A 14,769-nucleotide genomic window follows, 5' to 3' on the forward strand; every position below is an offset into this window, starting at 1 on the left:
GCTTGATCTCCGATCATCAATTTGGATTCAGACCAGGTCATTCTACTCTGGACATGCTGCTTCTGCTGTCTCAACAATGGATGGAGGTCCTCAATGCCAAACAGGAAATCAGAGCCGTCTCCCTTGACATATCACGTGCCTTCGATACAGTCTGGCACCCAGCTCTGCTCACCAAACTCTCCTCCTATGGTATCCATGGAAATCTCCATGCATGGCTTGCGGACTTCCTCTCTAGTCATAGTCAACGTGTGGCCCTGAATGGATTTCTCTCATCTCCCCTTCCTGTTCAGGCTGGAGTTCCCCAAGGCAGTGTTCTGGGCCCTGTGCTTTTTCTGGTCTTTATCAATGATCTCTCCGACTCTCTGGAAAATCCTCTCTATCTCTTTGCTGATGACTCCACTCTCTGCCGCTCCATTCCTCTTCCCTCAGATCGGCAGTCTGCAGCCTCCTCACTCTCTGAAGACCTGGACAAAATCACAGACTGGGCAAACAAGTGGAACATGTCTGACAAATCTGACAAATTTCAATACTGACAAATCTCACACTCTTACTATGTCTCTCCAAAAAGATCGACTGGACAACCCTCCAATCTACTTTCTCAACAATCCTCTCCAAGAAGTTCTGTCGCTCAAGCTTTTGGGTCTCACTATCTGCCATGATCTTTCTTGGGAAAACCACATTTCCAAGCTGGCCTCCAAAGCCAGTCGCCGACTGGGCATCCTCCGTCATGCGAAGTCCTTCCTCGGCACACCTGAGCTCCTCACCACATACGAGGCTTTCATCCGCAGCTCAATGGAATACTGTTCTCCCCTATGGGCCGGTGCTCCTGCCTCACACCTAGCTCGGCTTCACGCTGTTGAAACCAAACCTTTCAGAATCATTGGAATCTCCCGTGATGAAGCTATCTCCGAGGGCCTTTCACTCACTCACCGCAGACAGGTAGGTGGTCTTTCTGTCTTCTACCGACTCCTCTCCGGCCTTGCTCCCCCAGCTCTCTCTGTGCTTTCTCCCCCAAATATTCCCACAGGTCACATAAGATCTGCCAGCAACCCTCTGATGGTTAAACTGCCGAAATCTCGGCTCTCTGCTCACCTTCACTCTTTCATTCCTCTTTTCTGCCGCCTCTGGAACAAACTCCCACACTTCCTTCAATCCCACTCCTCCCTCCAGGTCTTTAAAACAGCTGTTCACCACCATCTCTTATCTTTCCCCATCCAAAACGTTGATCTTTTCTTCCCCCACTAATTCACCCCAGATCCACCTTGTTTGAAATGCCAACTTCTTTCCTGGAAGTCCTGGCAGTGTCCATATGTTTTATACCTCTCCCACCCCCCCCCCCCCCTTCCCATGCCTCCCCCCCCCCCAAAGCCCTCTCCCTCCCACAGATCTCTCGATGTCCCTGTTCTCAGATGTTTTGTTTGTGTTCTTCCCCCTCTCGCCCCATCTTGTCTACCGCTCCCCATGTTATATGTTTTATGTGTCGGTTTGTCTTTCTGTGTGATTAATGTTAGCTCTTTCACGAGCCTCGATGTTGTATTCCAAAAAAAAAAAAAAAGTTGGTGGGATGACTGCCCTTGGGATAAGGAAGAATTGATTAGTTTTTGGTGAAGCTCAGGATATTATTCCGGATCCAGGAATTATTTTTGGAAATTTTTTTGGGAAAGATTTTTTCTGTTTTACTGCATTAAAGCTTTTATTATTATTCTTAATTGATGTTTTTCTCCTCTAATTCCGAGATATATCAAAATAAATTCTCTGACAGTTAGGGCCTACTTTCTTTTTCATTTATTGTTTTGGGGAGGGGAGATGTTAAACAAAACGTATTATTCCAACTAAACCCACGGCGGGAGTACGCACTCTACGGAGTGGCGTTCTAGTTTTCACTGCACTGGAAGATGTCAACCATTGAGCACATACCATGATCTTTTCATTTATTGTTGTGTTTCATAATCACCGTTGTATTCGCAAGAAAAACGTCACCTCCATAAGGTGGGAACCAGCATCAAACCTTCTTAAAATTTCAAATTTACTTTCTAACGATGCACATTCCTATCTTTCTTTCCACTTGTATCACTTCTTTGAGCATTATCTTCCTTTTAGGAGCCATAGTGATGCATGAATATCGTACAGTACCGTACTGTAATGCACAAAAACGTTTGAGTAAATAAAATGCACTTTCACACTGAACTTCAGCACAAACGTGATGACGTAGCCGCATGGGATAATTACCAGGGAAGCGACGCGCTGACGTCATCATCCGAGATGTAAAAGAGAAATACTGCATGGCGCTTTGTAATGAGAAACGTGTTTATTTTAAGTCATGAAGAATCACTTACAATATTAAAAACACTCCTATCCACATCCGGATTTGAATCTTCACCAAAATCGAATCAATTCGTCCTTGTCGCACACAAACAAATTGCCCAACATGTTTCGTTCGAATCCATCCACAACTTTTTGAGATATTCTGCTATTTATCGTTTTTGACCCCATCTCTCAATGGTGAAGAATCACTTTAAAAATTATCGTATCCAGATCCAGATCCGGATCTTCACCAAAATCTAATGATTTCGTCATTGTCACACACCCAACCTCTCCAACAAATTTCGTCCGAATCCGTTCACAACTTTTTGAGATAATCTGTTCACAAACAAACAAACAGACAAGGGTGAAAACAACCTTCATCCACCTTTGGTGGCGAAGGTAAAAGAAACAAGATCTGATTTCTTCAAAATGCCAACAGGATTGAGAACAGCACCGGTCAATGCCAGGTAACACTGCTAGTCTCATATAAAACGATATTGTGAATAACTTTTTGTCAACTTTTGAATTGACCATTTCTCAAAATTCATCTGAGCCAATGCATTTCCTTCAACTGGACTATCTGGACTCAGTGGCATAATGGTTAGAGTGTCTGCTCTGAGTCTGGGAGGTCAGAATCTGGGATGCTCTGAATCTGGGATGCTCTGAATCCGGGAGGTCTGAGTCTGGGAGGTCTGCGTCTAGGAGGTCTGAATCTGGGATGCTCTGAATCTGGGATGCTCTGAATCCGGGAGGTCTGAGTCTGGGAGGTCTGTGTCTGGGCGGTCTGAATCTGGGATGCTCTGAATCTGGGATGCTCTGAATCCGGGAGGTCTGAGTCTGGGAGGTCTGTGTCTAGGAGGTCTGAATCTGGGATGCTCTGAATCCGGGATGCTCTGAATCCGGGAGGTCTGAGTCTGGGAGGTCTGTGTCTAGGAGGTCTGAATCTGGGATGCTCTGAATCCGGGATGCTCTGAATCCGGGAGGTCTGAGTCTGGGAGGTCTGTGTCTGGGAGGTCTGAATCTGGGATGCTCTGAATCTGGGATGCTCTGAATCCGGGAGGCCTGAGTCTGGGAGGTCTGTGTCTAGGAGGTCTGAATCTGGGATGCTCTGAATCTGGGATGCTCTGAATCCGGGAGGTCTGAGTCTGGGAGGTCTGTGTCTAGGAGGTCTGAATCTGGGATGCTCTGAATCCGGGAGGTCTGAGTCTGGGAGGTCTGCGTCTAGGAGGTCTGAATCTGGGATGCTCTGAATCTGGGATGCTCTGAATCTGGGAGGCCTGAGTCTGGGAGGTCTGTGTCTAGGAGGTCTGAATCTGGGATGCTCTGAATCTGGGATGCTCTGAATCCGGGAGGTCTGAGTCTGGGAGGTCTGTGTCTAGGAGGTCTGAATCTGGGATGCTCTGAATCCGGGATGCTCTGAATCTGGGAGGTCTGAGTCTGGGAGGTCTGTGTCTAGGAGGTCTGAATCTGGGATGCTCTGAATCCGGGATGCTCTGAATCCGGGAGGTCTGAGTCTGGGAGGTCTGTGTCTGGGAGGTCTGAATCTGGGATGCTCTGAATCTGGGATGCTCTGAATCCGGGAGGCCTGAGTCTGGGAGGTCTGTGTCTAGGAGGTCTGAATCTGGGATGCTCTGAATCTGGGATGCTCTGAATCCGGGATGCTCTGAATCCGGGAGGTCTGGGTCTGGGAGGTCTGTGTCTGGGAGGTCTGAATCTGGGATGCTCTGAATCTGGGATGCTCTGAATCCGGGAGGCCTGAGTCTGGGAGGTCTGTGTCTAGGAGGTCTGAATCTGGGATGCTCTGAATCTGGGATGCTCTGAATCCGGGATGCTCTGAATCCGGGAGGTCTGAGTCTGGGAGGTCTGTGTCTGGGAGGTCTGAATCTGGGATGCTCTGAGTCTGGGATGCTCTGAATCTGGGAGCTATGAGTCTGGGAGATATGAATCTGGGATGCTCTGAATCTGGGAGCTATGAGTCTGGGATGCTCTAAATCTCAGAGCTTTGAGGCTGGGATGCTCTGAGTCTAGGAGGTCTGAATCTGGGATGCTCTGAATCTTGGATGCTCTGAATCTGGGAGCTATGAGTCTGGGAACTATGAGTCTGGGATGCTCTGAATCTGGGAGCTATGAGTCTGGGATGCTCTGAATCTGGGAGCTATGAGTCTGGGATGCTCTGAATCTCAGAGCTTTGAGGCTGGGATGCTCTGAGTCTAGGAGGTCTAAATCTGGGATGCTCTGAATCTGGGAGCTTTGAGTCTGCGATGCTCTAAATCTCAGAGCTTTGAGTCTAGGAGGTCTAAATCTGGGATGCTCTGAATCTGGGAGCTTTGAGTCTGGGATGCTCTGAGTCTCGAAGGTCTAAATCTGGGATGCTCTGAATCTGGGAGCTTTGAGTCTGGGATGCTCTGAATCTGGGAGCTATGAGTCTGGGATGCTCTGAATCTGGGAGCTATGAGTCTGGGATGTTCTGAATCTGGGAGCTTTGAGTCTGGGATGCTCTGAGTCTAGAAGGTCTAAATCTGGGATGCTCTGAATCTGGGAGCTTTGAGTCTGGGATGCTCTAAATCTCAGAGCTTTGAGTCTAGGAGGTCTAAATCTGGGATGCTCTGAATCTGGGAGCTTTGAGTCTGGGATGCTCTGAGTCTAGGAGGTATTGTTATTTCATTGTAATTTGAACCCCGGTTAATTCATACCAAGTATTTAAAAAATAGTACGTGCTTGACGCTCATGTACTACATGGTATATGTGGTGCTTGGATTTAAAAAAATGGTATGTGCTGCTTCCTTGCTTGACGCTTAACATTTAAAAGGATAGAGCACAGACAAACAAACATAAGTTGTCAATACTAGTGCAGACATTGATGGGCCTCATGGCCTCCTCCCGCATCGCTGTTCCTTGTAAGGGAACTCATTCATCAATTTATTTATTTATCAGTCTACAATCATCATCATTAAATCTGCATCACATTGGGTTTCTCTTTCATACCTGCATACCAATGACAGCGTAAACGAAAAACAGCATCACGATGAGCAGGAAAACGTATGGAAGGGCCTGGAAATGCAGTGGCAATAAAAGTGACAGCAGGAGGAAATATTTGAATAAGATTTTTAAAAGTATTGCCAAAAATAAATAATAAATTTAATATTTAACAGAGTACTGTATAATTATAACAAAATATGTAAGTAGAACTACATTCGGTAGAGCGAATACAGTACTACCTCCAGCAAGCTGAACAGTTCACATTGTCTATCCCACTGATACACTGGATCTGCATCCAGACCTGAACCAAAATCGAATCAGCTTGTTGTTATCACCTACACTCATCCACCAAGTTTTGTTATAAAATCGCCCACAAATTTTTGAAATATAATGCTAAATAGTTTTTGGCCCCATCGCACAATGAGGAAGAATCACTTTTTAAAAATTCGTTTCAGTATCCGGATCTGGATCTTCACCAAAATCGAATCGATTCGATCTTGTCACACACCCAACCTGTCGACCAGGTTTCGTCAAAATCTGTCCATAACTTTTTGAGATGTCCTCATCACAGACAGACAAACAGAGGCGAAAACATAATAAAACCTTTGGTGGCGGAGATAATAAACAATTTTTTGTAATGGGATAATAAAAAGCAGGATAAAAATGATAATTAATTTCAAAAATAACGATTTATACAAAGGGAAATACGAGTAGATTAGGTGGCATTGTCACCTGGGGTGCGTTCCATTAGCAAGCAGCTCGCTATCGCTTGCCTAGACAAACAGACAGGGGTGAAAACATAACCTCCATCCACCTTCGGTAGCTGAGGTAACAAGACAGCGTTCAACTTTACAGAGCCTCACGAGGATCTATATATTACAGTAGATCTGAGAATGAATAATCGATATTAAAGTAATGTCGTCTTTCCTGTTTTGAATCTGGGCATGCCTCTGCTCCTCTTTCAGCAATGGTTGAAGGCCCTCAATCTCAAACAAAAGGTTAGGACCATCTCCCTGGACAAACCTCTGACATTGTACATGTCTGGCATCCTGATTTGCTTGCAGGCATGGAGCCATAGGAGGCTGCATGCCTTCATTCCTGGATTTCTGACTTCCTCCACTCACGCAGTCAACATGTTGCTCTCAGTGGAACCCTCTCCTCTCCCTCTCCTAGTTGAGGCTAGAGTTGCCCAATGGAATGTTGTGAGATCATTCTTGTTCCTCAACCATATAAATGACCTCTACGATGCTCTGGAAAACCCACTCTGCTGAGCAAACGACTGCTGCATCTCTCACTACTCATCTGGAAATTGTAAGGCAAAGGTCTGATAAAAAGAAGATGTCCTTCAATCCTGGAAAATCTCACAATCTCACCATATTGGTCCGAAAGGGTTGTCAAAAGAACCCATCTATCTATTTCCTTGATCAACCATTGGAAGAGGTTCAGTCTCTTGAAGTTCTAGGCCTCACCATCAGCCATGACCTTCCTTGGGCCGACCACAGAGCAAAGCTAGCCTCCAAAGCTAGCCGCAGCCTGGGCGTCCTCCATCGATGCGAGTCTTTCCTTGGATAATCTGAGCTACTCACAGGCTACAAGGCCTTTGGCTGTAACTCAAAGGAATACTGCTCTCCATTACAGCCTACGGACTGGTGCCCGAGCATCACATCTATCTCTCCTGGATTCTATGGAATCTAAAGCTCTCAAAATTATTGGAATCTCCCATGATGAGGCTGAATCACAAGATCTGTTGCTTTCACATCACAAGCAGGTCGGTAGTTTCTCTGTTTTTTTTATCATCACATCACAAACTTCAAAAATCCATATTGACTGGAAACCTCAACTCTTCTATTCCTTGGATCATTCGTCCATGGAACCATCTTCCAGAGAGAGGGTGTTCTGTCTCACTCTTCCCTCCAAGGTTTCAGGTCAGCAATGCACCATGGCCATCTCTTGTCATCCTCAATTCTGTCACATGACCTCTTTTACCCTCATTAACGTTTCCTACCCCAGCCATCTTATTTGCTGCTAGTTTCAGTGTTTCCTCCCCAACTCCCTTTCCTCATATCAGTCCTGTTCCTTAATTAACTTGATCTTTGTCTCACTGTCAGATCTACCTTGCTCTTCCATGAGCATCGCTCTTGTAAATAAAAAAAAACAAGAGGACGTCATGCAGAGCACGATACTTGCAAAATCTGCCCCCCCCCCCCCCCATCCCCAAGAAAAAAATTCCATTGATGCAGCAAATTCTCCATTTCATCAAGATTAAAATTGACAATCTTGATCTCGGGTCAATAGGAAGAAAAGTGACGTTTTTTCAGATGAAAAATGATGATTTTGGAAGGTTGACCTTGAGTTGACCTTTGACCTCAAAAATAGTTGTTTCCCTATTTAGTGACTCAATGTGCAAATGCTGTTCAATTTTCAAGTAAATCGGATGAAAATCGACAGTTTTCAGATGAAAAGTGATGATTTTGGAAGTTTGACCTTGAGTTGACCTTTGACCTCAAAATAGTATATTTCCCAATTTAGTGACTCGGTATGCAAATGCTGTTCAATTTTCAAGTCAATCGGTTGAGAATTGACGGCTTCTTCGATGAAAATTGATGATTTTTAAAATTTGACCTTGAGTTGACCTTTGACCTTTTGACCTCAAAAATAGTTCATTTCCTAATTTAGTGACTCAATATACAAATGCTTTTCAATTTTCAAGTCAATCGGATTTAAAACGGCGATTTTAGAAATTTGACCTCCAGATGACTTTTGACCTTTGACCTCAAAATCAATAGGCTTCTCAATTGGGACGACTTATACAACTTGGTGAAGTTTCGTGACGATCGGTTTAGAATTGTGACCTGTAGGCCGGTGACAAACAGACAAACAAACTCACAGTCACACAGACTGATTACAATAACCTCTCCCGTCCTTTTAAGAATGGGTGAGGCTAAAAATGAAAGTTAGAAAAAGTCGAGATGATGGGGAGAAAAGGAGAGAGGAGGAGAATTTTTGTGGAACATAGGAAAGGGGAGGGGAACACTCAAACAACACTTCCATTTTCCTTAGGTAAATGGTCCGAAGCGACTATGTGAATTAACATTTTTGAATTTGCAAATTAAACTTTGTTTGGTTTGTATCTGTGACATCATGCCATGAATGTACGATGGGAGCTCTGTGGACGAAAATACCTGAAAAGACTTGAGGAATGTCCAGAGGAGTGTGCGGATTCCTTCATTGTGGTTTAACAGCTTAACGAGTCGGAGGACACGGAAGAGACGGAAGAACGTGAAGGACACTCGCTGCCTCTCCTCTTCCGAATTTCCTCCATTGGTCTGCAGAGAAGGATTGTGAACAACATGCTTTTCTGGGCCATCACCTGGTGCTTTTGATGTTGTGAATGATGATGTTGAAAGGAATGTCTTTTTAACAATATATTAAGTTACCGGTGAGTTGGTTATCCATTTTGATTGTACTAGGGCATTGCCCGTACTATATCTATATCTAAAATTATATCCCCCCCCTCTATTTACATGAAATGGTTTGGTCCAAAGCGAACGGCTTCCGGAGTTTGGTAAAGAAATCGCCATCGCGTGCACAAACGCGCAGGAAAGCGAATGAATCGCAAATTCGTTTTTATTAGTTTTAAAACATCGTTTAACGCCAACATAGCGCCAACATAGTTTGCAAACGTGAAATAAATGAATACGCTCTCAAATGTGCCGTCCGAGGCAGCGTGTGTTCGGCACGTCCGGCACACACGATAACTCGCTGCTCGCTGATTGGTTGAATCGTTTTTTGGACATAGCTCGGTAAGTACTTGTCCGATTAATATGAAACCTTGAAAAGGCACATCCTCGGGTCCCCAGCAATATACCTGGCAAGTTAAAAGTATATCGGACCCGTGGTTGTCGAGAAACAGCGGTCACAGACAAACAAACGTACAAACAGAGATTACTGGAATTATAGATAGACTAGGGCATTGCCCGTACGTGGGTGCCCGTTCCTTGCCAAAAAAAAAAAAAAACGCTACCCGTACGCTCTACCCCGCCCGTACGCCCGTAAACAAAAAAAACAACGCTCTTCGCTTCCGCCCTTCGCTCTGACTGAATTGGGAGAAATAATGCGCATAAGAAATCGAATTACGAACCGTAATGGCGGTCAGCTCGTAACGCGCTCAGCTCCGCTCGCTCTCACATCGGCCACGCCTACGCAACAAAGCGTTCTGTGATTGGCTGCCGGAAAGCGTGCTGCCGGACAGTCTTCACTGTCCGGAAGTTCGCAAATCGCAGTTACGATGAATCGTTTTAATTTAATCGCAGTTTGAATTCGTTTTAAAACATAGTTTAACGGCAACATAGTTTTCCAACGTGAAATAAATGAATACGCTGTCAAATGTGCCGTCCGAGGCAGAGTCTGATCGCCACGTTCGGCACACGTGATAGCTCGCTGCTCTCTGATTGGTTGAATCGTTTTTTGGACATAGCTCGGTAAGTAATTGTCCGATTAATATGAAACCTTGAAAAGGCACATCCTCGGGTCCCCAGCAATATACCTGGCAAGTTTCAAGTATATCGGACCCGTGGTTGTCGAGAAACAGCGGTCACAGACAAACAAACACACAGACACACAGACACACAGACACACAGAGATTACTGGAATTATAGATAGATAATTGTGCAAGAACAACTTCACTTAAATTGATTAAGGTTCCTTAAAAACTTATTCTGAACATTTAGCACATTGTGTAGATTCAAATAATACGAAAATATTCCATTTCCATGTGCAAGATTGTTCCAAGAACTGCCTGAGTTGTCCCCAGGTACGAGTAGCTTCCAGGGATGAACTTTTAGTGAGCGTGCTATGTGCAGTTGCATGCCATGTTCAAAGAGGGGAACCAAAGCTTCTAAGTGCCGTAGATTCAGACATGAAACCAATTTTGGCTTTCTTTTTATCCTGCGCTCGCGACGTGAAAAGCGGGGTTAAGCATTCAGTTGCATATGTGTGCCGTGTGCCGTACATGTCTGCATTTTTAAAAATCATTTTCTCGGCAACCGTTGGTCCGATTGACACGAAATTTTACCATAGGAGTGCCTCCGCCTGTATAATTTTTTTTCTTCATAATTATGACGTCATATGTCACGTGGTACGGACGCCATCTTGGAAAAACGTTACACCTCTATATCTCCCAAACCGCTCAATGGAAAAAATTGAAACATGGCTCATTGTCAAGTACTCACCATGGGGAATAAGATATGTTGATGGTGATGTCATCAGTGCCTTAATTATGACGTCATAATTCGACAAGTTCAATGCTTGATCTGATCAGTATGAATAAAACAAAAAATCCTCTGCAACTGTTAGTCCGATGGACACTAAATTTTCAGAATATGTGCGGCTCCTCCTGTATAATTTTGAAATGATAATTATAACGTCATAGATCACGTGGTACAAACGCCATCTTGGAAAAATCAAAAAAGTTGCACCTCTATATCTCCAAAACCACTCCATGGAAAAAATTGAAACATGTCTCATTGTCAAGTACTCACCTTGGGGAATAAGATATGTTAATGATGATGTCATCGGTGCCTTCGTTATGACATCCTAATTCGACAAGTACCACACATATCCAATCATTGTGAATTTTTTTTCTCAGCAACTGTTGGTCTGATGGGCACGAAATTTTCACCATAGGAATGCCTCCTCATGTAGAATATTTTAAAGATAATCATGACGTCCTAGGTCATTTGGTACAGGCGCCATCTTTGAAAAACCGAAAAATGTTGCACCTCTATATCTCCAAAACCGCTGCATGGAAAAAATTGAAACAGGGCTCATTGTAAAGAACTCCCTATGGGGAATAGGTGTTGTTAACGATGACGTCATTGGTGCCATAATTATGACGTCATAATTCGACAGGGACAACGCTTAGTTTGATCAGTTTGAAATGTATTGAGCGTGATCTATGCAACAATTATATTAGAAAATGTAAATTTATGATGTCATCGCTCACGTGGTCTGGCAGCCATATTGGATCAAAGGAAAAAAAATGTTCAAAAACAGAAGAGTTGGCTCACAACAAGTTGACTGCGCAGGATAAGTATTCTATGAATACCATCTAGTTTTGAGATGTAATCAGGTATATATTACAGCATAATCGTATTACATTCATTGCCAGCTGGGACACCGAGTAGAGGAAGTATCAGACGTAGGATTCTGGAATGACATATTTTAAGGGAGGCTGGACATGCAGATATTTATCTCCCACTTACCCCAAAAATAGTGACTTGCATGTGGAATTGCAACATAAATGTGTGTATTGGAGCAATCTCAAACTGTTCATGTAATCAGGTTGAGTTTATACAGTATGAAATAGATGTACTCACCAAACCACTCAGAAGGACATCAATGATGCTGCCTAAAACAATGAGAAAGTCGAACACGTTCCAAAAATCGCTGAAATAGCCCTGGTGAAGAGGTCACACAACAATAGGGCAATATTTGCGAAAACACTTCCTTGCTTATGAGCTTTCTTCTCTGAGTAATTAAGGGCAGCTGAAGAGTCTTCATTGTCCGTCTCTGCGAAGGAGAATCGGTAAGCCCGTGGCCTAACATACGGTAAAAGTCTAAGAAAGTAGTACATGGGTGGTTTTCAATTTGAAAACAACAGAATTGTTGAAAAAGGACGGCAGATGTGGAAAAATTAATTTAGTCTTTTATAAGTAAATGTAGAAAAATATAACGTTATTTATGTCATTGACATTTTGTCACGCCATGGTGGTACGCTGATGAGATTTGGTTGCCCACAAAAAAATTTGGTTCGTTTCAGCGTGAGGGATCTGTCCATATAATAATGGAGGACTGTCTGTCTGCCTGTCTGTCCTCAAACTACTCCCTAAGTTTTGGAGCAAGCACCGTCAAACTTTCCGTGCAAACTTTTGACATCCCAGCAGGTGTCCGAAGTTGGGTGGGAGGTTTCATAAATTTCTCAATACAATTATAATTTGGAGTTTCCAACTGTATGACACCGATCTTTCTGCCAAAGATGGAAAAAAGTTGAGGAATCCAGTCTATGAAGAAGTTTTGCAATTATTTAATTTTTTCCGCGTGTAAACGCATTACGGGGTTTGGCATTCACCGTTTCCATATCATCTGTGTATAGTATCCTCTGTAACCCTTCCTCTTTTCCCACCTACACCTGATCTAGCACATTTCTGGAATTTCATAGACCTTCAAAATATGATCCCAACAAAGCAGACGTGATAGGTAAACTTACTTTTGGCTTGAAAGCCACGAGTTTCAGGATGCACTCTATCGTGAAAAGAACAGTGAAAAACACATTCAGAACGTCCAGCACATATGAGAAGCCTTGTGATTGCCCTCGGTGCTGTGGATGGATTAAGAAAGGGTATGGGGAGAAAATGTGGGAGTGAGGGTTGAAGCATCTTATTTATGATAATTATAGGTCAGGTTATTGGAACTTATGCCACCGACCACATGGGTAACAATACAGCGCTGAAATATAATGTCAGGTGTTTTGGGCGTTAAATGTAACAAATTTTACTCATTAGAGCACAACTAATCAGATACGAAGAGTTGGATTGTATCATATATTTTCACATTGTTAAGGTGTCCTTTCCATGGCTAGTGGTCCTTCATGGATCATCTTTATAGTATACCAGCAGGAGTACCCAGCATTGCTCGGTGATGATCTTATCCTGTTGGCATTTTGAAGAAATCAATTTTTTTTTCTATTTATTTTTGTAGGTGCCGATAACACTCCTCTATCAACACCCAATAAGGAAAATTTATATTTAATATGGTATCACACACACACACACTAATGGGGAATAATTTTTTATTACATTTCATATACAGTCACATGAAAAAGTACGTACACCCCATGTAAAGTTTTGACTTTTTCAACATATTTCAACATACAGCTATTTGATCTTCATTTCAACAATATTGATAGATAAGGGTGATATAACATAACAAATATCATGAAACATTTACCTTTTGTAGTCCATTGTATAATTTAAATAAATGCAAATTTCACATGGGGAAAAAGTAAGTACACCCTTGCCTCTAATAGGTGGTATTGCCCCCTTTGGCAGAAACAACCTCAAGTAGGCGTTTCTTATAACTGTCTACCAGTCTCTGACATCGACTGGGAGAAATTTTTTCCCACTCCTCCATGCAGAATTCTTTCAGCTGTGCGATGTTCGAGGGATTTCTTGCATGCACAGCTCGTTTCAAATCCCCCCACAACATCTCGATGGGATTTAGATCCGGGCTTTGACTTGGCCATTCCAGAACTCTCCATTTCTTTCTTTTCAGCCATTCCTTGGTGGATTTATTACTGGTATGTTTAGGGTCATTGTCATGTTGCAAGGTCCACCTTCGGTTGAGCCTCAACTTTCCGACAGATGGCCTCACATTATCCTCAAGAACCCTCTGGTATAATGAAGAATTCATAGTGGATTATATGATGGTGAGCTGCCCAGGCCCTGATGCAGCAAAGCTGCCCCAAACCATAATATTTACACCACCATGCTTTACAGTTGGTATCAGGTTCTTGTGGTCAAATGCTGTCTTTGGTTTTCGCCAACCATGTCTTCTGGTACTGTGGCCAAATAGCTCTACCTTTGACTCATCTGTCCAGAGCACATTGTTCCAGAAGTGCTGGTCTTTGCCTAGGTGTTCCTTGGCAAACTTTAGTCTTGCCCTGATGTTCTTTCTGGACAGCAAAGGTTTCCTCCTGGCACACCTCCCATGTAGATCAAATGTGTGCAGCCTCTTTCTAATGGTAGACTCATGCACTTTGACATCAACAGTGGCAAGAGCTACCTGTAGGTTCCGTGATGACATTCTGGGGTTCTTAGAGACTTCTTTCAGCATCTTGCGGTCTGCTCTCGGGCTGAACTTGCTGGGGCGGCCTGGCCGGAACAAGTTGGCAGTTGTTTGTAATCTTCTCCACTTGTAGATGATCTTCCGGACAGTCGAATGATTGATTTCAAATTGTTTGGAGATCTTTTTAAATCCCTTCCCAGACTCGTAGGCATCTATAACCTTCTTTCTGAAGGCCTCAGAGAGCTCTTTTGATCTCGGCATGGTGACACCACACACTTCAACAACAAAGAGCAAACCAAACTAAATGTCTGAGGTTTAAATAAGACAGGTTCCTCCAAGATCCTCTCTAACGATGTTCTAATCATTTGCACCTGAGCTGGTGCACCTGATTGTAATTTTAGGTATTTGAAGTAGTGATAAATGTAGGGGTGTACTTACTTTTTCCACATGCGGAATTTGCATTTATGTTTATTTAAATTATACAATGGACTACAAAATGTAAATGCTTCATGATGTTTGTTATATTATATCACCTTTGTCTATCAATATTGTTCAAATGAAGATCAAATAGCTGTATGTTGAAATATGTTGAAAAAGTCAAAACTTTACATGGGGTGTACTTACTTTTTCACGTGACTGTAG

The 14,769-nt window shown here is 43.2% G+C and overlaps 1 protein-coding gene across 1 annotated transcript in view; it reads right to left on the reverse strand.

Annotated features, from left to right (window-relative positions):
- LOC137425952 (voltage-dependent L-type calcium channel subunit alpha-1D-like) overlaps window positions 1–14,769 on the reverse strand; it is a 136,290-nt gene that overhangs the window by 51,666 nt on the left and 69,855 nt on the right. Inside the window, exons 28-31 of the mRNA XM_078775106.1 lie at window positions 12,551–12,661; window positions 11,661–11,741; window positions 8,466–8,609; window positions 5,290–5,355 (exon numbers count right to left, since the gene is read on the reverse strand). Of these exons, the coding sequence (XP_078631232.1) occupies window positions 5,290–5,355; window positions 8,466–8,609; window positions 11,661–11,741; window positions 12,551–12,661 (402 nt within the window). The remainder of the gene's footprint in view (window positions 1–5,289; window positions 5,356–8,465; window positions 8,610–11,660; window positions 11,742–12,550; window positions 12,662–14,769) is intronic.

The sequence above is a fragment of the Myxine glutinosa genome, chromosome 4 (assembly GCF_964187855.1).
Source record: "Myxine glutinosa chromosome 4, kmMyxGlut1.1, whole genome shotgun sequence".
Classification (NCBI taxonomy): domain Eukaryota; kingdom Metazoa; phylum Chordata; class Myxini; order Myxiniformes; family Myxinidae; genus Myxine; species Myxine glutinosa.